Source organism: Myiozetetes cayanensis, unplaced genomic scaffold, assembly GCF_022539395.1.
Source record: "Myiozetetes cayanensis isolate MyiCay16 unplaced genomic scaffold, myiCay2020 scf3, whole genome shotgun sequence".
Lineage (NCBI taxonomy): Eukaryota > Metazoa > Chordata > Aves > Passeriformes > Tyrannidae > Myiozetetes > Myiozetetes cayanensis.
In genome coordinates, this window is record NW_026087521.1 from 1,826,073 (window position 1) to 1,851,582 (window position 25,510).

The following is a 25,510-nucleotide window of genomic DNA, read 5'->3' on the forward strand; positions in this document are numbered from 1 at the left end:
ATACTCCATTAAACTGTTACACATCATAAATAATTTATGCTCAGCTTGCTCTGTTCTGTAGCAGAGATGATAAACTCGACATTTTAGGAGCATTTTAATGAACATAATCGTTTCCCTGACTTTGTCTGGAACACAAACCTCGTTCCTCGCCGTTCCCCCACGGGTGGAACGGGGTTAAATTCATTTGAAAGGGAGTCCTTGAGAGGCTCTGAGCTCCACAGATATCTGGGAGTGGATTGAAAACGTATTTTAGAATGGTTTGGGTTGGGAAGGGACCTTAAAGATCATCTTATTCCTGCCGTGGTCAGGGATGCCACCCACCAGAGCAGGGAAAAAAATGCAGTGTATCTATAAATAGTTTTAGTCATTTTACTTTATATAATAATTTTATATGAATTATTTCTATCATTACCAAAAGTGTCCAAGCACCTCAGGTAATATTATGAGGTTGTCTGTATTCCCAGACAGAATATTCATGATTTTTCGAGTTCATACTGAACTTTTAGGTAGCGTTCTCAAACTTACAGGGAGGTTTTTAGACTGCTTTGTGCTCTTTGCTTTGCCAGTGAAAACTTGCTATTTTTTTTAAATAGTTAAAAACACCCCAAACAAAATAGGAGTGTAAAAATTAAACTGGCTTGGAGGTAAAGAAAAAGAGCTAAAAACCCCAAACTGTGAGGATTGGACGGACGTTTGGATGATGGCATTTATAAAATGGGCCATTTTAGAAGTTGGGTTTGACTCAGATTTTCAGAATTCTTGGTAATTTGCTCAACATTCAGACATTTGTGTTTATTTGGTGCAGTTTTTGGGGCTTCTGAGCACGTTCCTTGGGTGTGTTCAATGCCCATCACTTCACTGGTGCTGCAGATAGAACAATTGATACTTGTCTCTAGTTTGCATTAATTATCAGTAATTATTGTTGAATTTGAACTGATGGCATAAATTCTGTGTGTGTGTGTCTTCCTCAAGATACTTTTGAACAGGCTTAGTGGGTCCCAGTGATAGAAATATCCCCTTAAATTCACTTTGCAGTGAAGGAACAATCAGCTCCTCTTGGTCTGTGTGAGAGAACTGTGCAATTACACCTTAAATTTCTCTTTCTTCTTCCCTGCTCCTGTCAGACCCGTGCAGGACGGGGTGAAATATGGCAGGAAAGACTTTGGGGAGATAATAAAACCCCTGCTTTTCTGCCAGGAGATGGGAACTGCCCTCAGCCAAACAGGACATCCCCCCTGTGCAGCTCCTTGCAGGGAGCAGCCCCAACCACATTAAATCTTAATCAATGCCAGCGTTTCGCTAATTACGGGAGCGGGTTTATACAGTGGGTAAATTGCTGTTTGTAAACGTTGTATTGTATTAACTAAACTAGCTTAATTGGCAGCAGCACAATAAACATAAGGTTCCCTGAAAGCTCCCATCCGTGGCTGGGAGCAGTTGCTGCTTCCTGAGATTCCTGGCTGATGTGGAAAATAAGGTAATGACATTATAAATACATTTATAACGCAGGACAATTTCTTCTGAAAATGCATGTAAGTGTTATTGCTTTGCTGTGAAATATGATTTATTTAATGCATTTCAGCCCCCATAATATTAAGATATAATTGAGATGGGGGGGGGGGACGGGGAGGGGGGAAAAAATTGCACGGAGTCAGAGCCTGCAGGGAAGTGAATCAGGGGCTAAATTGCTTGTAATTTTAAAGGCACTTAGGGGAATCGTGAAATTTAGCTAATGCAGCCTTGGGTTTAAAAAATGTGAAGAAAACAATTGGCCAGTCTTTCAAGTTTGATTTGACTTCACATGCTGGTTTTTTTTTGGGTGTTTTTTTTGTGTATGCTAAGACAGTGTGGCCGGGGATGAATAAACACATCAGCTAAAATTTGTCATGATTAAGAAATGGATCTGTGGAGAGGATGGACATTTATAGTGGGTAGTCAGTCAGTAAAACAGTCAGTGAAACAGCAGGCAGTGTGATTTGGGTGAAGCCACCTGATGGGGATGGGAATCTGGTCAGTGGTGTTGGGAATTCCAGGGATTCTTGGATTCCAAAAGGGTGACAGTCCCAGCTCTGGCCTTGGTGGTTTAATTGCAGGCTGAGCAGTTGATGATGATTCCACTTAAATCACAAAGCACCATCCTGAGAATGAACCAGCCCAGGCTTAACATAAATTGGCAGGTGGAGAGAAATTGGGGTGGTGTAAGGTTGTTTTCCATGGGTTTTGCTCCAAAGCTGGAATACAGGAGTCCCAGGAACCTGCACTTCTGTGCCATGGTTCACTTTATCTCAGTAGAAGAGAAAATCAGGGCTTGTAAAATAAAGCTTTGCTTGTTTTTTACCACAAGTAATAATTCAAATCCTGCTGAAGAAATGACTCCATGGCTTTTCAAGGCATTTGTAATTTCTTGTGTAAAATCATTCCATAAATATGAGTCACACAATGGTTTGGGTTGGAAGGGAACTTAAAGATCATCCAGTTCCACCCCTTGCCATGGGCAGGGACACCTCCTACTGTCCCAGGTTGCTCCAACCCGGCCTTGGACACTCCCAGGGATCCAGGGGCAGCCACAGCTTCTCTGGGAAATCCAGTCCAGCCCCTCCCCACCCTTCCCAATCTCCCATCTGTCCCTGCCCTCTGGCACTGGGAAGCCATTCCCTGTGTGCTGTCCCTCCAGGCCTTGTCCCCAGTCCCTCTCCAGCTCTCCTGGAGCCCCTTTAGGCCCTGCAAGGGGCTCTCAGGTCTCCCTGGAGCCTTCTCTTCCCCAGGATGAACATTCCCAGCTCTCCCACATCCCATCCCACATCTCTCACATCCCACTGCCCAGAATTTCAGAGTTTTTGGCAGCCAGAAGATCCCAGGCTGGAATGGAAGGTCCATCAGTGTCTCATCCCTGTCCTTCACTCTGTGGCCACACTCTGGTCTCTTTGACGAGCATCTTCCAGATCCAGGGATATCAGTGAAGGAAAGGAAAGGCTTCAGCAGCTCCTCAGGTTTTCCCTGCTGGAGATGAGTGTCCCTCACCAACTGGCCAAGTAGCCATTCATGCAAATGCTTCCCTAATTTTCTTTGGGAAGCGTCTCTTGGCTGGAATAGTTGAATGGATTCACGTGGACAACCCTGGGAGCGTGTCAGTGGGATCAGTAACCTTTCCAGGGGGGAGCAGCTGCACCTGGAAGATGATGTTGAATTCATCTCATCGGACCCAAATTAATTTAAATCCCTCGAAATGATTAGTTACTTTGTGGGCAGCACAGCCTGGAACGTTTCTCTAAGCCTTTCCAATATTAACTCCAGATTAAGGGGTGTAATCACTTTTTTAATAAAGGGGGACTTGCAGGAGGCTGGAAAAGCAGGGTGGTTGGATTTTGTGGGGCTAATTAAAGAAGCAGGGCGAGGATGAATAATAAACATAAAGAATGGGTAGCTCCAGTGAACCACCACAGCTCCCTTTCCTCTGTGTTCTCCTGCCAGGCACTGCCAAGAGATTTTGTGAGGATTGATTAAAATAGTTTGAAATCAGGCACTGTCTATAGAAGTTCAAAGTAATTGGTATAAGTACTTTTATTAATAAAGAGAGTTTCCATAGAATGGATTCTATCTCCAGGGCTCTCAAAGGGCTTTTACAAGTTAAATATATAATTAAGTACATTATCTCACACTATTCACAGAAATAGGTTTTTTTTTTTCCTTGTGGTAGGACACAGCAGCAATTTATGGTGTGAAGATTCAAGTGAAATTTCACTGTTAAATGGGAAAAATACAGTCCTTGTATTGTTGAAATTCAGTGTACTGTGACTGAGTGCCAGACAGAAGAGAAAGAGCGAGACCAGCATAAGCTCAGCCTAAAATGGATCAGCAGCCTGACTTTAGGCAAGGCTTTCAGGACAGAGGGCATTGAATTGACATCCATTCTGGTCTCAGCTTTGTGTGGGGCTTTAATGACTTCTAATCAAGGCTGTAACTGTACCTAGAGCAGGAATTGTTGGCCTGTTGCTTTTTACTCTAATACTGCCCATATTTTTATGTTATATCTGATCTGGTTGAGCAGCCAGAATTTATTTGGGGCCAGCTTTGTGTGGAAGAACAAAATACTGAGCAGAGTCCTCGTGCAGCCCCAAAATTCTTAAAGGTGGAGTTCTTGGGAATGATCAGAGCAGCACCTGCCAGGGGGTGAAGTGGGATCTGAAGCAGCTCCTGGCTCTGAGCTGAGGCCTGGAAAGTGAAATCCCCTCAAAAACACCCTGCTCTGGCTTGAACTGTTCAAAACATAATAATAATTAATTTTTAGTAGCTCCACACAAGCATTTTTTGTTGTTGTTGCTGTTGAAAGGCATAATAATAGGTTTTTGAATAGACTGATGGGGTTCTTTTTCTGTGGTGCCTCTTTGGTCACTGTCTCGGTGGCTTTTCCCTCCTTTGTCCATCCTGGAGGGGACAGATTTTTTGGTAAAGACCACAAGTGGTGGCCCCTGTCCTTCTCCCAGCCCATCTGTCCTGTCTTGGACTTCATGATCTTCTTGGTGACCTCGAGACCTTTCTCCTGGTGGCCACCAAAAGCTTCAGGAGAAATGCAGTTGGTTGATGCCAGGTCTCTTTTCCTTGGAAACCTCACCCCCAGGAGCAAAAGTCTGTTTAAAACAGGACACATTTTGTGGTGGAGGATGGAAAACCACATGGCAGCAAAAATATCATGTTTGTTGATGTCTGGAAACCACAGAAATGTCTGAGAGGGGTCAGGTGGGAATTAGGGCTGTTCATTCATGGCTTGGCCAGGTTCACCCTTGGCTGGGAAAGAGCTGTGTGGGTGGCTGAGCCCAGAGAGTGGTGGGGATGGGGCTGTGTCCAGTTGCTGGCCACTCACCAGTGGTGCCCCCAGGGCTCAGTGTTGGGGCCAGTCCTGTTTCATGTCTTTATTGATGAGCTGGGTGAGGGCATGGAGGGCCCCTCAGGCAGTTTGCAGGTGGGAGTGTTGGATGTGCTGGAAGGCAGGAGGGCTCTGCAGAGGGACCTGGCCAGGCTGGATCCATGGGCTGATCTCAAGGGATGAGGTTCCCCAAGGCCGAGGGCGGGTCCTGCCCTTGGTTCCCAACAACCCCTGCAGCTCCAGGCTGGGCCAGAGGGGCTGCAGAGCTGGAGAAGGCCCTGGGGGTGCTGGTGAGCCCAGGGGGACAGGAGGCCAAGGGCACCTGGATTGTATCCCAAATAGTGTGTCCAGCAGGAGCAGGGCAGGGATTGTTCCCTGTGCTGGGAGCTGGGGAGGCCCCCCTGGAATCCTGGGGGCAGTTCTGGGATCCCTCGGACAGGAGAGCCATGGAGGGGCTGGAGCGTGGGCAGGGCAGGGAAGGGAGCTGGGAAGGGGCTGGAGAACTCCTGAGGGAGCTGGGGGGGCTCATCCTGGAGAAAAGGAGGCTCAGGGGGGACCTTCTGGCTCTGCAAGTCCCTGCCAGGAGGGGGGAGCCGGGGGGGGGGTCGGACTCTGCTCCCAGGGAACAGGGACAGGACAAGGGGAAACGGCCTCAGGCTGTGCCAGGGGAGGCTCAGGATGGACATCAGCAGGAATTTCCCCATGGAAAGGGTTGTCCAGCCCAGGGCAGGGGTGGAGTCCCCATCCCTGGAGGGATTTCAAATCCCTGTGGATGTGGCACTTGGGGACATGGGGTCAAGTGGTGCCCTTGGCAGGGCTGGGAATGGTTGGACTCTGATCTTGGGTTCTCTAACTGGGTTATTCTGAGGGTTTGATCTAAAATCCTGTTTAAAGCCCCACTTGGAGAAGTACATTTTTAATCAGGGGATGGTCTTCAGAAAGATCTACTTCCAAATTGATAAATATGATAAAACAAATGGGCACTGACATATAAAGATGAAAAAAGGGATGTTTTACCTGTGTTTTCTATCACTTACCTTGGACAGTTCATGTTTTTGAACCTTGCCTTTCATGTAGTAGATGATGTTTTTCTCTTTGAGAGCAGCCAAATTTAATTCACTTACAGAATGAAATGTATTTTAGTTTAGAGCTCAGGCTTATTTCTAGGTGTGAATAACTGTGGGTTCTTGAAATAATATTGAAAATATTAGGTATGAGATAGAGATTCGACATGTATGCTAATGGCCATGACACATTTGTTAGGGGGGATATATTTACAGATGGGCAATTTATTTTTGAGTTGTCCTTTTTTACAAAATAGAAAATATTCAGGGACTGAAAAGAAGTAAAATTATCGATTTTTAGGATTTTGTACTGCTGGAAGCAGGACATACCGGTATAAATCTGGCTTCAGAGGAGGTGAAAAAGAGGATATTTTTCTAAAGCTGGTTAGTGAACAATACAGGGATATTCTGTGTAAATACATCTGGGTTTACTTGTCATTTTAAAAAGTCAAAACTGCATTTTCCACCTTTTCCATGTCAGGGATTTTTTTCCCCCTGACTTCCTCTGTAAGTCCATTCACTTTGGGATCCCCCATGTGGCAATTCCCTGCAGTGCAGCGACATTCCCGCTTTCCTTTCCAGAATTCTTTGTCAATATATTAACTCAGAGAAGGGTTTAAAGGGGGAATAAACTGAGCTTTGAGAGAAAAATTTTTCAGAAAGAAAATAGAGATTTTTTTTTTTTAATTTTCCCTATTAGTTGTTTTTTTTATTTCTTTTTCTGCTCAGAGGAAATTTATTTTCAAGCTGATGGGTGTGCTAATAATAAGCAAAATAGAACCCCCCTGTATTCAGTTAAAATAAAGATTTAAAAGTAGAGATATTTTAACAATTCTTGATTTTTTAAAGTAATTTTGCCTTTGGAAATCCAAGTTGAGTGGAATAAAAACAGAGTGAATGTGACTCAGATTAATAACATGTTAGGAAAAGAGGATTTTTAACAATAAAACGTAATTTGGGCTGGTTCTGTGCAAAACTAAGGCACGTGGGTGGCAGTTTAGCAATTCCAGCCCTGCTCTGATATTTCCATGGGAATTCCCCCAACGCAGGTATTTTATTTTTGGGGGTATTTTTTGAAGAACTCTCCACGGATACCAGTTTATTTTCTGTGGGGATCTTTTCTCTCACAGTGCTCCTCCCACACAGAATTGGCAGAATCACCTGGAACTTCCCTCTTTTTCACTTGTTGAGGTTGAGGATGATGGTTCTACACAGAATTTCTCTCTGTCACTTCGGTTTGCAGCACAACACGTAACAGCAGTTTAATTTTAGGTGGTGAGTTTTGTTGCCATCATCAGCTGTTTCCACATCAGTTGGTTTTTTTCCCCCTTCAGCAAAGTTAATGTGAAGGGCTGCAGTTAATAATCAGAATTTCCTGGAGGAAACTCCACTGTAACTTGAACTGGGGAGAGCTGATGCAGCTCAGATAGGGGAGGAATTTTGGAGAATGAGCTTCAGCAAGCGGAGCCTTCTGTCCCTAATCACCAGTCCTGTCTTTAATTTCCCTTTCCATGACCTTTTAGGCTGGTTTGGGTGTAATCCCTGGAACAGTTGTCCGTGTGGAAGATAAGGATTTAACACCAGCTGCAGTATTTTGGGGTGAAAGGAGATGAATTGTGGTTGTGTCTGAGCCCTCACTGCCTTTTGTCCCCCGGGTTTGTGGCACTTCCACGGACACAAATGGAAAACAGAGGCAAGAGGGGGGAGGATTTCATCAAACATTGGTTTAATTTCATGGAATCACAGAATGGGTTGGGTTGGAAGGGAACTGAAAGCTCATCCAGTTCCAGCCCCGGGGACACCTTCCACTATCCCAGGTTGTTCCAGCCTGGCCTTGGACACTGCCAGGGATCCAGGGGCAGCCACAGCTTCTCTGGGCAACAAGAGAGTTCCAAGTGCCCAGGGGTTTCTTCAGCAAGTGGCAAATTTCTTTCCCTTGAGGGTGATGGGGCTCTGGAAGAGGCTGAGGATGTGGAGTCTCCTCTAGGGAGGAGCCAGGCTGGGAGAGCTGGGAATGTTCCTCTGGAGAAGAGGAGGCTCCAGGGAGACCTGAGAGCCCCTTGCAGGGCCTAAAGGGGCTCCAGGAGAGCTGGAGAGGGACTGGGGACAAGGGATGGAGGGACAGGACACAGGGAATGGCTTCCCAGTGCCAGAGGGCAGGGACAGATGGGATTTGGGAAGGAATTGCTGTCTGGGAGGGTGGGGAGGGGCTGGACTGGATTTCCCAGAGAAGCTGTGGCTGCCCCTGGATCCCTGGGAGTGTCCAAGACCAGGTTGGAGCGACCTGGGACAGTGGAAGGTGTCCCTGCCCGTGGCAGAGGGTTGGAACTCAATGATCTTTAAGGTCCCTTCCAACCCAAACCAGTGTAGGATAAATAAACTCTGTGCCACAACAAGGCCTGAAGTGATTTGCATTTTGTTCTCTCTTTTTTTTTTTATTTTTGGTATAAAAAGTGATTTTTTTTTCCATAGTGGAGCTAAAGGGAGAACACACATTTAGGAACGTGCCCAACTGATCTTTTTGGACCAAATGCTGCCCTTCTGTGATCAGATGTAACTTGTTGACTAAGCTTGTTTTAGCTGAACTGAGTTTTTAACTTCTGCATGCGGGTAGGAGCTCTCTGGTGAGGTTTTCTGCTCCAGGAGAGAGTTGTTACAGAATCAGTGAGCAGTGCCGAGTTCCAAAGCTGCAGATCTCCAGAAACATTTTAAACCAGACTTAAAAACAGCTTGAGCTGCTCCTGAAGACACCAACTTACACTGGGCTGTTTCTTGCCATGCCTGGGTTGCTGCTGTCATTTTGAGTGTCTGTTGTACTCGTGGGGCTCAGCACTTTGGTGTGGGCTGAGGAACAGCTGGTGTGGTTTAAGTGCCTCAGCCCTTGACTGCTCAGAGTGACTCATTTTTGGAGGGGGATGCTTTTCCAGGGGTGGCTGCTGGAGCAGATCACCCCAAATTGCTCATTTTTTGGTTCCTTGATAAATAAGCCCTGAACTTGAGGGTGTTCAGCGCAGCTTGGTGTGCTCAGTCTGCTCCTGGGTGGGGCCAGAGTCACCTGAGGTTCTGAAAAGACTCTGCAACATTGTTTTAAAAGGTCTTTTTTTTTATTTTTAGAATTAAATTATCACCTGCACTTTGCCTGTGAGCAGTGGAGACTTGGGAACTCCTTCCTGGAGTCACAGAGGTGGTGGAATGATGGAATAGCTGGGGTTGGGTGGGACCTCTGGAGATCATCCAGTTCCAACCCCTCTGGAAAACCAGGCTCAGCTAAAGGAGGTTGATTTTCCCTAAAAATTTGGTTGTAGAATCACAGAATGGTTTGTGTTGGAAGGGATCTTAAGACCATCCAGTCTCACCCCCTGCCATGGGCAGGGACACTTCCCACTATCCCAGGTTGCTCCAAGTCCTGCCCTTGGACACTTCCAGGGATGTGGATACTTCTGAGAAGATTAAAACAATGAAAAGCTCAATTCTTAATAAAAATTCCAAACAAACAAACAAAACCCACCAAAACCCCTCCAAAAAAACCCAAACTGTACTTTGATTTATAGGTTTTTTTTTTTTCTTGGCTTTTGAAGGTCTTCTCGTGATCATCACAAAGGTACAACTTGGAGCTCCCACAGCTGAGTAAAAAGGGTTCTGAAGACACAAAATCCAAGGTGCCCTGGGGTTGAATTATCACCATAATTTTAAGCAATTTTAGACCAAAAAGATCTTGCATTTGAAAAAAAAGAAAGAATCTGAGATGGTGGGGCAGAGCTGTAGAAAATTCTAATTTTTATTTCTTTCTCACCCTCTGAGTGCCCTGCTTTCATTTATCAGGAAGGATTCTCATCTGAAGGTGCCACTTGGCTTTTTCTGTCCCACTGCAGATCCAAGTGCCACAGGTTCCACCCCAAATGTTCAGCAGCTCTTTGTCTTTCCAGTCCTGGCCCTGAAAATAATGGGGTTAAATTCATTTCTTCCTGGCTTAGGATCCCTCTCAAGGCATGGGGTTCTGGGCTGGTTGGGTTTTTTTGCTGAGGTTTTTTCTTTTTTTTTTATTTTTTTTAAACATTTCTGATATTTGTAGTTAAAAATGAACTCCATGCTTCTAAATAAAATAAAATAGAATATTTGTGGTTTATTTAAAGCAGAAAAAAAAACCCCCACAACTGTGCCTGTCAAGAACTGTGTTTTCAGCTTGGTTATTTGACATGATGAAGCTTTTCAGGAGTTTTGGGTCCATGATTTTGGGAAGGAGGATCCCTCTTTGAAGCCTGAAGTGATTTTTGAGGTGGCCTGTAAATGTTTTTGGTTTTTTTTCCTGTGGGTTTATAAACAGCCCAATATTTTGGGGAGGAGGCAGAGTGGAGCTGGGTTTCTGGTGATGAGCTGTACTGATTCCATGCCCTGTAATTCCAGAGGGGCTGCATTAGCCAGGAGCACTGGGAATGGCTTTAAAAAGGAATGGAGAGATCCTCCCTCTCCACTGGGCTCCTGATATGATATCCTTAATAGGCAGATCATTAAATTTTGTAAAATTTAATATTTAGAACAGTGGGTGAGGTTATAGACATAATTTCTCTTTTCAATCTAAATTTCCTTGCCATTATGGTTTTATGACTGTCTAAACCTCAGTGATAAGATAATACAAATTATTAACCTTATTCCGTTTAACTCGGGCTCTTAGATGTTTTTATTCCTTTTTATCCAGAGGATTTTTTTTTTTTTAATACCAAGGCAATCTTTGAATTGCTTACAAGAGTAATTATGAATTTCTGAGCATTTCACATCTTTTTTTTTTTTTTTCCTACCTCTGAAAATATTTGAAATCATTTTACTTCAGACATCGGGAGGAAAACAGAGGCCTGATTGTATCTTCCCCTTCATGCTGTGGGTGCATCTTCATTTAAGGAAATCCATCAGGGAAAACAAAAAAAATAAAGAAAACTCCCAATTTTCCTGGCCCTTCCTCCAGGTGGAGTTCAGATAAATCAGGCTCTCGAACCGTGCTTTGGGATTTGGTCACCTTTGGTGTCCTTTGGTGTCCAGCTGGGATTTCCTGCTGGCAGTGTCACCATTTCTCCTTTATTTGGTCCTTTTTGGTGGTTTTCCTTGGTGTCACATCAAAAATCTTGCTTTTAAAAGCTTTTGCAGACCAAAAAACACGCAGTTCTTGTCTCCTGCCGTCCATCCCTGAGGGAATCACGGCCAGGGAAAAAGGGGGAGAGGCTTCCTGGCCCACCTTGTCCAGTTCACTGTTTAATTGATGAGTTCTGGTTCCTCCAGCAGCACTTGGAGTTCCTTCTCAGCTCCTTCTCCTTCCCAATCCCTTCCCTGACTTCCTTTGGATAAATCCACGTTCAGGGAGAAGTCAACCCCCATCTTCCACCTCCTCACCCATCATCAAACTCCTGCACCTTTGGTAGCCTTCGGGTAGAGGGTTATACCACATTTTATTGCCAGATCCTTCCACTTCTCCCATTTATTTCCATTTTTCCCTTAATTTATCCCAGTCTTGACCAGAGCATGGCATGGAGGGGGTGGTTCAGGTAACCTGGAGCAGGAGATGAGCCACACCTGGGTTTTTACAAAGCCAGCTCTGCTAAATGCCTTTTTTTATTGTAAATGTGCCTGTGAGCAGTCAGAGGAATGAAATACTTGTCACGGTTATTCCTCCCATAAATAAATATTAGATGGAAAAACTCGAGTTAATACACGGGGAATATCAGGATAAAAGTGATTGTAAAAAAGATACACCCCGATGTACCTGGGTTTACACCCCCTAATCTGTTATTTTATGCTATTTTATGCTGGTTTATACTGTTTGAAACCATTTCTATGCCTTTATCCTGAGCTTCCAACTACAAGGATGGATCTTTGTAAAAAAAAAAACCAAACAAAACCCAACCCTTTAAAATCCTGTTGTCACTTGGGAGCAGTTGAGGCTTTGAAATGTTTTTGGGAGCTGAACAAAGGGAAGATTAGTCAAATATTCAGGCTCTTTTGATACTCCCTGTTACATTGAAAACAAACAAACAAACAAACAAAAAAAACCAAAGTAAAAGCATCAACGTTCTGGTTTTGGTCCCGCTGAAGTCGCTGGTGGGTTTTGGAGTTTGGTAGTGAGTCAAGTACATAAATAATATATAAAATTGTGTAAAGGTGATATAAAAAAATGTGTAAATACGTGTATATCCACTCACAAGGGCGAAGTGATAACGCTCAGAGTGGGGGAAAAACCCCACCTGCGTGCCCACAGCAGGAATATTTGCTTTCCAGCTGTAGATTTTGGTGGGATTAGGAATTCCAAATCCCTGCCCGCCTTTCTTATGTCCCTTGGCTTTAAGTTGGACATTCTGAATGTTCATTCTGCCCAAGAAATTAATATATATGTGTGAGGTCATATATCTGGTTTGAATAAGCAGATTCCAGTCTGAGAAATAATCACTTTGTATCTCAATTTTTTTGGGTTTGGGGGATGTTTCTTGTTGGTTTTAAGTGTTGCTTGATGCAGCAGCTCTGTTTACGTGCACATTTTGGTACAGACTTATTAAAAATAAACCCCTTGTTCCTCTCTTCTGTTGTAGTGAACCCTTACAGCTAAAAATTCACGGGAAACTGGCTTTTTTTTTCTTTTTTTTTTTTAATATCCTTAATTGACTCCAGTTGGCTTTGAGAGGAGAGAGGAGGTTATTTCCTCACCATTAACAAAAAATACTGCTCGCTGCGTGCTGCAGATTAAGGTCTCATAAAAGCAAACAAGACTCTCTTGAATTTTACTTTACAGGAGCTGGATTTATGCACCTGCAGCGACATTCCAGCTAAAGGAGATTCATGACTCCAGCTTTCCTTGGGAATGGCTCTGAGCTGGGTGTTGTGAGTCACTGGCAGCAGAAAGGATTGTGCTCCTGCTCAGGATTCCCGGGCCCAAAATCCCTTTTAAACTTGGCCGTGGAAATCTCTGACCTCGCTCTCCCGTAAATTGGGGCTGGGAGATGGGAATGTGGCAGAGGGCAGTGGTGCTCCATGGAATAAAGAGGGAAAAATGGGCCTTTCCTGAGCCTGCCCGGGGTGTTTGGGAAGGGAAAATAGGAGTTAACAGAGCTCCAGGGCGTTGGAGCCAGGCTGGGAGAGCTGGGAATGTTCATCCTGGAGAAGAGAAGGCTCCAGGGAGACCTGAGAGCCCCTTGCAGGGCCTAAAGGGGCTCCAGGAGAGCTGGAGAGGGATTTGGGATGTGGGATGGAGGGACAGGACACAGGGAATGGCTTCCCAGTGCCAGAGGGCAGGGACAGATGGGAGATTGGGAGGGGTGGGGAGGGGCTGGACTGGATTTCCCAGAGAAGCTGTGGCTGCCCCTGGATCCCTGGGAGTGTCCAAGGCCAGGTTGGATCAACCTGGGACAGTGGAAGTGTCCCTGCCCGTGGATCACGAGGATCCTTTAAGTCCCTTCCAACCCGAACCATTCCGTGATTCTAAACACACCAGAAGATGCCTGTGAGTGTTTTCTCACATATATAAATAATTTTTGTGTCGTTCTGTGTGGTCAGAGATCGGGTTTGTTCTGAGAAAACAGAGATCTCAGCTGGAAACCCAGTTTTTTGGCCTCCTCATCCCTGGACGTGTTAAACAAAGGCAGAGTGTCAGTTCAGTCTGAATTGCTGCTGCCCTGCAGACAAGATGTGATATCTTGCAGGCTGTAGCAAGACAATTAAATTTAATTATAGCTATATCTGTAAAATGTATATTATAAAAATTATTTCTTGTTTCCTGAGGTGCAAAAACGGATTTTTTTTTTTTATTTCTTTTGAAATTTCCTTTTTAAAATCTCTTAACTGACGTTGTCTGTGTTACTCCTCTCGACCCAAAATTATGAAAAAAAAAAAAAGAAAAAAAAAGAAAATCCCTTTAGAGGGAGCTGGAAAGGACCTTAAAGATCATCCAGATGGGCAGGGACACCTTCCACTATCCCAGGATGCTCCAGCCTGGCCTTGGACACTCCCAGGGATGGAGCATCCACAGCTTCTCTGGGCAAACTGTGCCAGGGCCTTCCCACCCTCCCAGCCAGGAATTCCTTCAATCCCCGCTCCAGGTTTTTTTTTCCCCACTCCCTGGCAGAGCCACATCTTGTTTAATAACCTGAAACCTCAGCAGGGTGTCGTGTACTCTGCATTAGAAGGGCTGAATAAACATTTTATTAGATCCTTTCCCCTATTTATGATCAGTCATGTTTTGTTCTGTTTTTTTTTTTTAAGGGCCAGAGCAAAGTTGTAACTCTTGGATCGTTGCTGAATTAATCTAATTTGAGCAATTCTGTGCTGTTCCCAATTTCATGCAAATACCAGTGGCATTACTTAGGCAAATAGTTGCTGTTTCTCTCCACGTTCAGAAAATGAAGCATTAATTCTCGCTGTGGGTACAGGAGTCTGTAGTGCATGACAAATAGATTTTTAGGCTTGCAGTAAAAAAAAAAAACAAAAAAAACCACTTCACAAATCCAGGGGAGAGCTTTGCTTCCCAGCACACTCAGAGGATGTCGGGCAGCACAAAAAAAGATGGTGTAAAACTGAAATGTTTCAGCAACTCCCACAAGAGGGGGGTTTTTCTTTCCCCCCCTTTATTATAGAAGTTATTTGGCAGTTGGTATTTTCCTGAAGTGTTCCATTCACTGGGATGAAACCTCTTTTTTTTCCTGGGAAGCGCTTTTAAGTGGCTGCTTTCACTTCCAGACTCTCTCACCCCCAAAGTAAAATTTTCATGTTAAAATAAAGAGCATTCCTGGAGAAGCTGTCTGGGTGGTGGCTTCTCTGGTTCACCACCCAGACTCCTGACAAACATCACTGACATCCCCTCCCCCAGAAAAAAAAGAGAAAATTAAAGGGAATAACTGTTCTGGGAGGTTGCAGAAGGAGCTGAAGTGAGAGCACAGCTCCTCCTCCTGCAGCCCAGGGTGGAGCTTCCTCAGTTTTAGGGTCATGTTGTTGGAGATGCAGGAAGGATTCTGTGGATTTTGTTGGTGGGGAATGTCCTGGAGCCAGAAGCTCCTGGCACTGGAGCTCCAATTCTCTTTTCCCTTAAAACTCTGGGCAAATAGAAAGGGAATCTCAGGATACTCCTGGTGGCTGAGAACATTTGTACCTCCAGAAGTTAAAATACCAGGTAGCTCAGGTTTATCTTAGTTATTGTTGTATCCTCCTCCTATTTGCAGTTAAATTGGGGTTGTGGAATCCCAGAATGGTTTGGCTTGGAGGGACCTTAAAGATCATGGGCAGGGACACCTTCCACTATCCCAGGCTGCTCCAAGCCCCATCCATCCTGACCTTGGACACTCCCAGGGATCCAGGGGCAGCCTCAGCTTCTCTGGGAAATCCAGTCCAGCCTGCAGCCAGGAATTCCTTCCCAATCTCCCATCTGTCCCTGCCCTCTGGCACTGGGAGCCATTCCCTGTGTCCTGTCCCTCCATCCCTTGTCCCCAGTCCCTCTCCAGCTCTCCTGGAGCCCCTTCAGGCCCTGCAAGGGGCTCTCAGGTCTCCCTGGAGCCTTCTCTTCTCCAGGTTGAACATTCCCAGCATGTCCCAGCCTGGCTCCAGAGCAGAGGGATCCAGCCCTGGGAGCAGCTCCGGGGTCTCCTCTGGACTCTCTCCAGCAGCTCCAGGTTCTCCTGCTGTTGTTCCCAGGGCTGGAGGGGTGTCCCCTGATTCCTCCTGACACCTTCAAGCAGCTGAGGTGTTGTAGCAGAGTGGGGGCTCCAGCTGGGACAGTTTTAGTGGGTTTATGTGAATTTGGGAAGGTGCAAAGCAGAGGAGGGAAAGTGGAACTGGGAAGGGAGAGGCTCCAGGAGCCTTCAGTGGTGGTTTTCCTTTGGCAAACCCAGAGCATGGATTCCCTGTCCTTCTCAAAGTGCTTCTCAGCACTTTTTTTCTCTACTTCAAGCTGGAAATTGTGCTTTTTGCTGCCTGGGTTTCTCAGTGCTGGGAACAATGAGGCTGATGGTGGAAATTCGCTGAGCGGGGACGCTCTGCAGCCTCTCCGGCTGCACAAGTCATTGCACCAGTTCAGCATTTGGGTTCCTGCCTCAGCACTATTTAAATTTACTCATTAGCTATTTTTTTTTTTCCCCCTGCTGATTGGATATTTTGCTTTGTTTTGTACTCTGAGTTTCATTTACCATCCGTTCCTTCCACTGTTTAGCTGTTCCCACACACAAAGGCGCCTTGAAATTCTTGGTGTAGATCTTTGTCATCCCGTGTAAATTGTCATCCTGAGTGATAAAAAAAAGGCTGATTTTAGGCTATTTTTTTTTTCTTGGTTGTGGAAATAGAGCAGCACAGCAACTGACTGGAAGGGGCTGAAATTTGGGCCTCAAATGAGGGTTTTTTTGTCACACCCCACGAGAAATGAAGCGGTTCCTCAGAGCTGTTTTGTAACCCAGAGGTGGGACAAGGAGGAGTCGCCTCCTTTGGCCTCCACAATATAATATTATGGAATATAATCCATCCATGACAGGCTTCAACACACTGGATTGTTATCAGAGTGAGGAGTTGTGACGTTCTCAGATGCAAACATCCCAACTTTTGGGGTTTTGCTGAGCGATTGGCTTCGCTGATAACTTGTGGCAGCGAGTTCTGCGGGTTAATTATGCATTTAATTGGTTTCAAATTTGTTGCTTTTCAATTTCACCGTTCACTGAATATTTCCTGGGTCTTGTATTATGAGAAGGAGTAAATAAGAGAGCCTGGCTCACCTTCTCTGAACATTTAATTAGTTTGTGTCCCTCTCTCGTGTACACAGAGCACTCCTCGTGGCTTTGGGCTTTATGTATCTCCAGCTTCTTTCTTCGCTGAAGCTTTTTGCTGCAGTGACCAGAATATAAATATAAAGAGAGTGACCAGAGCTCTGGGAGGGCCTGGGGTTTTATTTATATCAAATAACGTGGGCTCAGGGTGGTGCCTTCTCCTCTTGCCCCTTCCCTTGGTGAATCTCCTGCTTTTATTGCCTCTTGTGACGCAGGGGACAAGTTTTCCTGCAGGAATATCGAGTCTTTCTCTGGGGCTTTGGGGGCAGAATAAAAACTCAGAATTTAAAGTTCAGAATCTAAAATCCTTCACGTGGCTGGTGCAGAATTTTCCTGCCAAGTTGTGACATTTTCTGTTCGTCCTCGCTGCTTCCCACCTTGGAAAGTGTCCAAGGCTGGGTTGGAAAGGGATTGGATCATCCTGGGATGGTGGAAGGTGTCCCTGCCCATGGCAGGGGGTGGAACTGGGTGGGCTTTGAGCATTTAGTTTGATTATTTTATTATTATTATCATCATCATCATCATTATCATTATTATATTTTTATTATCGGTGTAAGATACCGTTGAGGTTCTTTTTAATATCCTGTTAAACAGTTTAATATCCTATTAAACTGTTTTATTCCTTCCAGTTGTGACAAAAAACTTACAGTAAAATGTAGAGCCGTGTTTTTGGGAACAGCCTCTGCCCTGAAATGTTCAATCCTCTCATGTCATGCAGGAAATGCACATGAGGAGGATGGCAGAGCAGGGAATGGGAATGTTACATCAGTCCCTCTCTTAAATACAATTCCTGCCTCCAATTAATTAATTCTATTCTTAATTTTGAGGGTTTGTTTAGTTGCCCAATCCCAAATTCCTGGCACACTCATATAAATACCATTTATTTGGGCAGGGCTTAAAAAAAAACCCCCCGATATAAATTATTTTCCTTATTCCAATATGTCCTTTACAAAACCCAAGTGTTTGTTTCCCTCCCCGTCTTGTATGAAATCTGCTTTTCCCTTCGACTTCAAACATTTCCCGTGCTTGGGATATTGTTTCTTCCTGTTGAAATAACGCAAACACCAGCAGAGCTCGAAGTATAATGATGTTAAACACTGCACAGATGTGGAGTGACTTCAGGCTCTGCCCTGGAGGCTCTGCAATAAATCAGAGGAGAAATCAAAGCGCAGCGAGTGGAAGTTGGGCGCGGAAATTCAATGACAGGGTTATAGGAAAGGAAGATGCTCCCCCAATAATCAATGGCTAAATCAATCCCAGCCCCTTTCAGGGCTGTTTTACTCCAGGTGGGAATCCTCTCGAGGGTTTATTGCGGAATAAGTCGCTGAATCTGTAAAGAAAAGGCTGAAAGAGCAGCATTGTAATTTGGTAATTAAAATACAAAGAGCATTAAATCACTCCGTTCCTCCCTGTGCTTCCTGCTCTTTCCCCCTGCTTTCCCAAGGCTTTGGTGGACCTGAGTTTGTATTTAATAATTTAAAGAGGAACTATGTGATATTAACTTATCACTTAGGATCAATGAGCTTTAAATAACTTCCTTTACCATGGGGATTTTTTTTTTGTTGTATCTTGGTGAGGAAAAGGTGGTTTTGGGAAAGCTGTGGCCTTCCCAAAAAGTGAGCAAAATGATGTTCCCTGGGACATGCTGGGGTTGAATCCCTGAATGTTTCACTGTTAATCATATACCACATTTAAAAGCTTGTTTCTGAGTTAGAACTTCTGTCCTAAATTCCCTGCTGTTTACATTTGTGTCATTGTCAGTGGGGGAAAAAGGAAATAGGATATTTTAATATCCTATTGATAGAATGGGAATAAAAAAATCTCTGGGAATAATGATAAACAGAGTGGCTGCATAATTTGGGGCAGAATCCATGAGTTTTGATGGTTGGTTTATCAATAAGTAGGAGAGTTCAGTTTAACAAGATACCACTCCCCAAAAATAAAATACCTGTTGGACTCAGATGAAATGCCTTTAAGACGACAGATTCTCTGTGTTTTTAAAGTATTTTTTAAGTGGTGCCTGCTTGAACACCCAAAAAAATCAGGCAACTGCTGTTTATTGAATTTCCAGGTTACAAGGCAAAAGAAGTGGGACTTTAATAGTCATAATAATGTAAAATCAGAGTGCTGATGAATGATCCCTAAAGGAAGAATCCTGAAGAAAGTCCTGGGTGCAAAGCTTGGATTTCAAAAGTTGCTCTGCATATTCTCTGTATTTTCTCATCTTTGGGTATGAGACAAACGAGGTGCAGGTTTCTTTTCACCAACTTGGTTTTGGATTTCAGTGGGGAACTTCTGGAAGTTCTTATGTTTTCCTTTGCTTTTTGCATCGTGTTTTGCTTTAAAATACATCAAATATTGGCTCACAGTGCTTAGTAATAACTTTTATTTAGTTATCTATTGTTTAATCCAGGAATTTCAGAGTACTCCTATAAAATCATCATTAGATCAATCCTGAACACAGTAAAAAAAAAAAGGGCAAAAATATCGATGACTTAATACAAAAGTGGTGTAGCAACAGGGATGGAAGTAGAACATCATCCTAAATCTGTTCATTGGCAGGTTTTTTTCCCCTGAATTTTACGGGATAATGACCCTCCCTCTCTGTTTTTATGGAGAGAAACCCACTTTGACTCACACGGAGCAGTCTGTGCCGTCCTGGGTTTGGTGGAAAAACGACGTTTGACATCTGAGTGAAACACCAGAAGCTGTCAGCAACGCTTACAGACAATATTTGAATTGCTGCAAACACCTGGCAGCTGTACACAGGTGTTTGATCTGCTTGCACTGTGCTGGTGGAGTGAAAAGCGAGGGTAGAGTTTCAGGAACAAGTCAAGCCTCTCCTTCGTTCCCTCTGACGGGCACTTGTGGGGTACAGCGGCTCTTTTTCCCTTTGGAACTGTGGCTGGGTGGAAACACGAGGCTTTTCTAACAAGTGGAATGGTCAGGAGTGTGTTTTAATCTTTATTTTCAAGCAAATAAAGTCTTCAGGGTCTGTTGTTCCGAAGCTGAACGGACTGGATGGTTCACGGGGGGAGGAGCAGAATTTGGGGGGAAGTGGCTCTGTTGGACATGGACAGGTTGGAGGGGGCTTGGAGCAACCTGGGATAGTGGAAGGTGTCCCTACCCATGCAGGGATGGTCTTTAAGGTCCCTTCCAACCCAAAGCAGTCTGTGATTCTGTAATTGCTCATTTTGAGCCGCTTGTTGCAGTTGTGTGGTTTTTCTGCCCCGTGTTTCGGGGTGGGATCATAAAATAAATCGGGCTGGAGTTCTCTCAAGGGATGAGTGACTCAGAACTTCCCTGCTGCTGTTCCTGCTCCTCCTCCTGGAGCCCTGTCCCTGCACAGAGCCTGGGAGACCTTCCTGATGGAGAAGGCACAGCACAGGTTGTTCCCAGTCCGTGCTGGGAGGTTTTCAAATCCCAACTGGACACGGCCTGGGGGGTACCAGGTGTGGCCTCTGAGTTGGCCCTGTCACCTCTGAGGTCTCTTTGGGTCCCTCAGCTCTCCTGAACCAGCCACCTCCTCCAGCAGCTATCCCACGTTTTGGGAGGAGTTACCAGAGAGGTTTGGAGTCCCCACCCCTGGAGGTGCCCAAGGAAGGCTTGGCCGTGGCACTCTGGGCTGGGGGACAAGGTGGGCATCGAGCACAGGGTGGGCTCGATGACCCTGGAGGTCTTTTCCAACCTCAGTGATTCTGGAATTCTGGGATTTTCCTTGTTCAGCTTTTTATTCTGACATATTAACAGAAACTCCTCTTGTCGGAACAACAACATCGACGAGCTTCTGTCCTGATGGAGGGCGACGTTCCCGTGGATTTGAGTTGATATTCCCGTGGCTCACGTTGGAAACTGGAATCTGTAACTCCTTTGTTTGGCACAATTTACATTTGGTTTTTTTTTCCTCCCTTGCTCTATAACGAGATTTAGTAAATGAGGCTTCTCGTCACACGTTCCGTCAGAGACCAGATCCGTAATGTTCATAAATTCAATTGTTTCCTTTTCCCCATTACCCTCCTCTCAGTGTGATCTTTTTTTATCTGCGCTGCTCATTCTTTTAGGACTTCATTATTTGGAGAAAATGTACTGTAGCACATTTAGTGGTAATTACAAAAGCTTGTTTTAATTACAGTTGTCAAAGAACACGTTTTATGCCGTCTCTAATTCGGGGAGAATCTCCACCTTTTTTACGAGTGGAAATGAAAATTAACGGCCTCCTCTTCGAGTGATGCGTCCGGATGATTTGGTGTGGTTAGGAGTGATTTTTGTGAATACTGAAGGCTTCAAAAAGCGATTCTTTCGAGGGGGAAGGGAGCAGCACGTGTTCCTGGGAACGTCCATAAATTCCCCCTGTTGCCTGTTTGTGTTGAAATGGAAGCTTAAAGTATAAAAACGTGGCCGTTCGACATCTATTTAGCGTGGAAATCGAGAATTATTTATTGGGAGGCTGCGCAGGGGGGATGAAGAGCGTAGGTTTGCTGGCCATTGTTACACTGATGGGGAAGAAACCTTTGAAATCTGATTTTATCAGCTGTGAAGGCTGGGCAGAGGAGTTTGATGGACATCAAATCCCCGGAAACATCCGAGGGAGATTGTTCTGAGCATCCTGACGTAGCCGAAGGTGTCGCTGCTCATCGCAGGGGGTCGGGGCAGGTGATTTTTAAGGTCCCCTCCCAACCCAAACCCTTCTCTGAAAGGCTGAATAAATGTTTTAACAACGGGACCCTCACAGGCTGGACCCCGGACCTCTTACTTGGAAGCAGATCATCGTTTTCCCAGGAAAACACAAACCGGACCCATCTCAGGGGTTTTTCCACTGTAAACCTGATGGATATTTAATGGATTTGGAGCTGAGTCAGCACCAAGGGGCAGCTGAAAACCTGGGACTGCTAAATTTGAAACCTGCCTGCAAACTTTTATTAAACTACCTCATAATGTTTTTTTTTTCCTTCTTTTTCTTTTTTTTTCCCCTTAAATAATATCAATTTGTGGCTTCACACACCTGGAATCTTGTTGCATCCTGATAACCAGATTCCTTTATTTATGTTTTACAGTTAATTACCAAACACACGTTTTCAGTTGGCTGCTTATTTGCTCTGTTTTACCTTACAAGGGAGAAAATAAATGTGCATTTGTTGTATCCAGTGTGGGAGGGGGGAGGGTTTGGCTTCATCACCAGGTGTCCCTGCATCCTGGAAACGAAGCCATTCCCAGGAATTTTATTGGAGACTGGGCCAAATCCAGCTCCTGCTTTGGAAAACGAAACCCAGGTTGGCCTTTAAATGCTGATCCAACTTCCCTGTGATTGTGAAGAAGAAATTCCGAAGAATTTCAGAATTGAACTGATGTTTAATATTAGTGATGTATTTTTGGGGGTATTAAATTTGGGTGGTTTTGGGGGCAGATGGGCTGTGTCTCCCAGAAAACACCCAAATAAAGGCCTTTTTTAATCAGAATTTCTTTGTGAAGAAGCAACAAACCTGTTCCAGTATCTCATTTACACCCAAACAACAGCGTTGGGCTAATTGAATACCTGGCTACTCTTAATTATTTTCTCCCAGCTCATTGATATTCACCAGGATTTGTAGCTGTGGCCCCATAAATATAATATTACTTTCCAGATTTTTCCTTTTGGCACTGAACTCCCTTCTATTGGCATATTTATAGTCCCCTGTATAAATGAATAATTTTATTTATTACTTATTTATCTGAACTTTGCTGTGTCTGAGTTACTGTGCAAGTGGCAGGGGTGGAAGAGACTCCTTTTTTCTGAGTTTCTTTCCTACCTACCCAATCTTCCAGTTACTTTCACAGTGCAGGGACCCAAACCTTTGGATAAATAGATTATTTAGTATTAATATTTCTCCTCTATCACTGATAGAACAATAAGCAGCATGATTATTAATTTACTCCTTGACCCCCTTTATTTTTAATGCAGTAAAATCCAGCTGGTTTGATCATTGGTTATCCTGAGGGGGCAGGGAACTGAACCCCCAAAAAAACAACCTAAAAACCTGATATTTATGTTTATATTAAATAAATAATAAAAATAAAAATTTGGCTGTGCTTTTTGGGCTGTTTTGGCTGAAGTTTCATTAAAACCCCCATTTTTCTGGATGACAGGTGATGACGTGCACGAGAGATAATAAATTGAATTTTAAATTTTACGTTTTTTTTTTTACATGCTTCAGGATATAGAAGTAAAGGTGAGTAGCTGCGGAAGGGACAACTAAAAATCCTAAGTTTTAATTGTATTCCTTGGCTGTTTGCCAAAAAAAAAAGAAAAAACCCACCCAAAACCAAAGGGAACAAAGTCCTGTGTTTGTGCAAGTGTAGCACAAGCTGTGGTGTAATTGTGCTAACTGGTAGCTAATTATTAGTCACTAAAGATATTTTATTAATATTTGTGGACCTGGAATGTGTTTGAGTTGATAATTTGGGTGTTAAATCCTTCAGGGCTTGTTAAAACCCCGTTTTCACTGGAGAACCTGGGGCTTTGCATGTTTTTCTCTGTGCATGTGGGGGGGTTTTTGATGTGTTTTATGATTCCTAATGAGTCTCCTTAATAGAAGATATGGGGAAATTCTCCAAAAATGTCTCTAAAAATGAACACTCAGGTGATGTTGGTGTCGAGAATATAAATGTTCAGAATTTATTCTGTATTATTTGAGGTTACTGGGCATGGGAGTGATCCAGTGGTGAAGGATTTTGACTTACTGAGTAGATATTTAACCAACTGAGGAGTTTCCAGAGGAGTAATTATTAACTAAAAAGAACATTTTCATGCACTTTTAGGCAGATACTGTAAGGATTTGCTGCTTTCCAAACATTCCCATGCTTAGAATTAAGTTTCCCTAAGTTCACAAAGTGAATTCCAATAAAAAAATTAAAAATCCATCCCAGCCTGACCTGTTTGGTTCTGTTTCTGTGACATTTCCAAATCTGTTTGGACAAACTCTGGCCCAGCTGTTGGGGAGGGAAGGGGAAAAAAGCCCAGTAGCCAATATTTCTGATCCAGTTTTTAATTTCTGCTGATTAATTTTTTTTATTTTTTTTTTAGGCCAGGCAGCTGGAGGAGAAAGACAGGGAGCTGAAGAAACACGATGCCTACTACAAAGAGCAGCTGGCTCGGCTCGAGGAGAGGGTAAACCTTTTATTTTCCATTTTACAAAGAGTTTTCTGGTCCATTTCTCCCCCTGGTTGTGTTTTACTGTTCAACAGGATGACTTTTTTAAGGAGGGGAAGGTTAAAACGGTGGCCAGAGGAGGTTTTTTTTATAGTCTGAACTGCTGCTTTCTCTGGCTCAGCGTTGACAAGATGGGAAGTTTGATGGTGAGAATATTTTCTTCACTGACTTCCTCCCATTTGCAGGGAGATTTCATCAGTCACAGGAATTACCTCCAGAGAAATCAAAAAACCAACACTGATGAAGGGCCAGTGGAAGTGAATAAATGTCACCCACCAGCCTTAAAATTCCTTGTGCAGTGTGGAAGGACAGAGGGAATTTCTCCTTCCACTGGGTGGAGTTTGGTGCTTCCCCCTGAAAGCCACCAGGGCGTGGAGAGTTGGATGTTAATCCCAAGTTTACACCACGTTTAAAAAGCCCTTTTTCTCCCAGTAAAGCTGGACCTCAAGTGCACAGAACACCCTGGCAGGCTGTGGGACGTGCTGTAACATATTGCTGTTAACACTCTCCCTCTTTATAGGGTGTTATTTTATGGGATCTTAATTTCAGATAATTACCGCTGTCAGCATTTTCCAGCTCCCAGGCTGGTTGTAACCTCCAGCCTTGAATACATTTCCCTCCTTTCCCCCTCTGCCTCCTTCCTGGCCTTATCTGTTGTTGATTAATTCGGATTTTTAGTTTTGAGAACGATTAACAAGATACATATTCATTTGTGCAGCTTAGCAGGCCGGGAGAAACCCCCTTGTTTTTATGGATTAGGAAGAGGAGCTTGTTGCATGAATTATCAGTGTGTGTAATTGCTCTTAATGAATATTTTAAGCAGAGGGCATAGCTGATACCATCTCAGTGCTTTGTCCTGCCTTTTTGAAGATGACATTAATGAAGTCCCACGTTCTTGGCAATGAAAAAGAGTTTGAAAGGATGAGGGGAAATTAGTTTAATGGTTCTAAATCGGTGCATTATTTAAACAGCTACAGATTAAGATCCTTCCCAACCAAACCCCACAGAGTGCCTTCCTCATTCTGAATTAACTGGCTGGTTTGGGTGGGGGGGGGGGGAGGGAAAGCACCTGCAGGTTTCTCAGCCAAACTGGTGTCTTTTGGGGTGGTTTGTACCTGTGCTCTCCGTGTGTGTGGTGCAAGGAAACCTGGAGTGATTGATGGCAAAGGGGGTGTGATAAACCAGGGGTCTTGGAAAAAGCTTTTTCTTTTTACCTTTTGAAGGTCCTGTTCAGAAAACAAGGTTTTATTCTTAGTTATTTTTAACGTCAAGAGAGGATTGCTGATGCAGTGCCTTCTCTTGCTGCCGAGAAGTGAAGGCTTCCAATGTGGAGTTGTGTTTCAATGTGTATAAAAATGCATCATCGTGGTGTGCAAGGAGGGTAACGACCTTTAAATCACTTTATTTGAGTTCTACTGGAGTGTCACCCCCCAGGTGCTGTGAAATACGTCAGCTCTGCCACCTCTTGCCCATCTGCCTGGGCTTGGAATTCTCCAGGACCACCCAGCAGGTGGTTTGGAATTCCCTGTCTCACACCACGGGTGATGTTTGCTCTGTCTGCAGAGTGGAGCTCTTGTGATGCCAAGCCTTGCTTTTGTCACTCTGAATTTTTATTTGG

The 25,510-nt window shown here is 44.2% G+C and overlaps 1 protein-coding gene across 4 annotated transcripts in view; it reads left to right on the plus strand.

The window, feature by feature from the left end:
- CHCHD3 (coiled-coil-helix-coiled-coil-helix domain containing 3) overlaps positions 1-25,510 on the plus strand; it is a 121,029-nt gene that overhangs the window by 43,552 nt on the left and 51,967 nt on the right. For 2 of the 4 annotated variants that reach the window (XM_050325231.1, XM_050325232.1), the window contains exons 5-6: positions 22,898-22,912; positions 23,767-23,850. In XM_050325231.1, the coding sequence (XP_050181188.1) occupies positions 22,898-22,912; positions 23,767-23,850 (99 nt within the window). The remainder of the gene's footprint in view (positions 1-22,897; positions 22,913-23,766; positions 23,851-25,510) is intronic. The other 2 variants (XM_050325234.1, XM_050325233.1) reach the window with 1 other exon arrangement.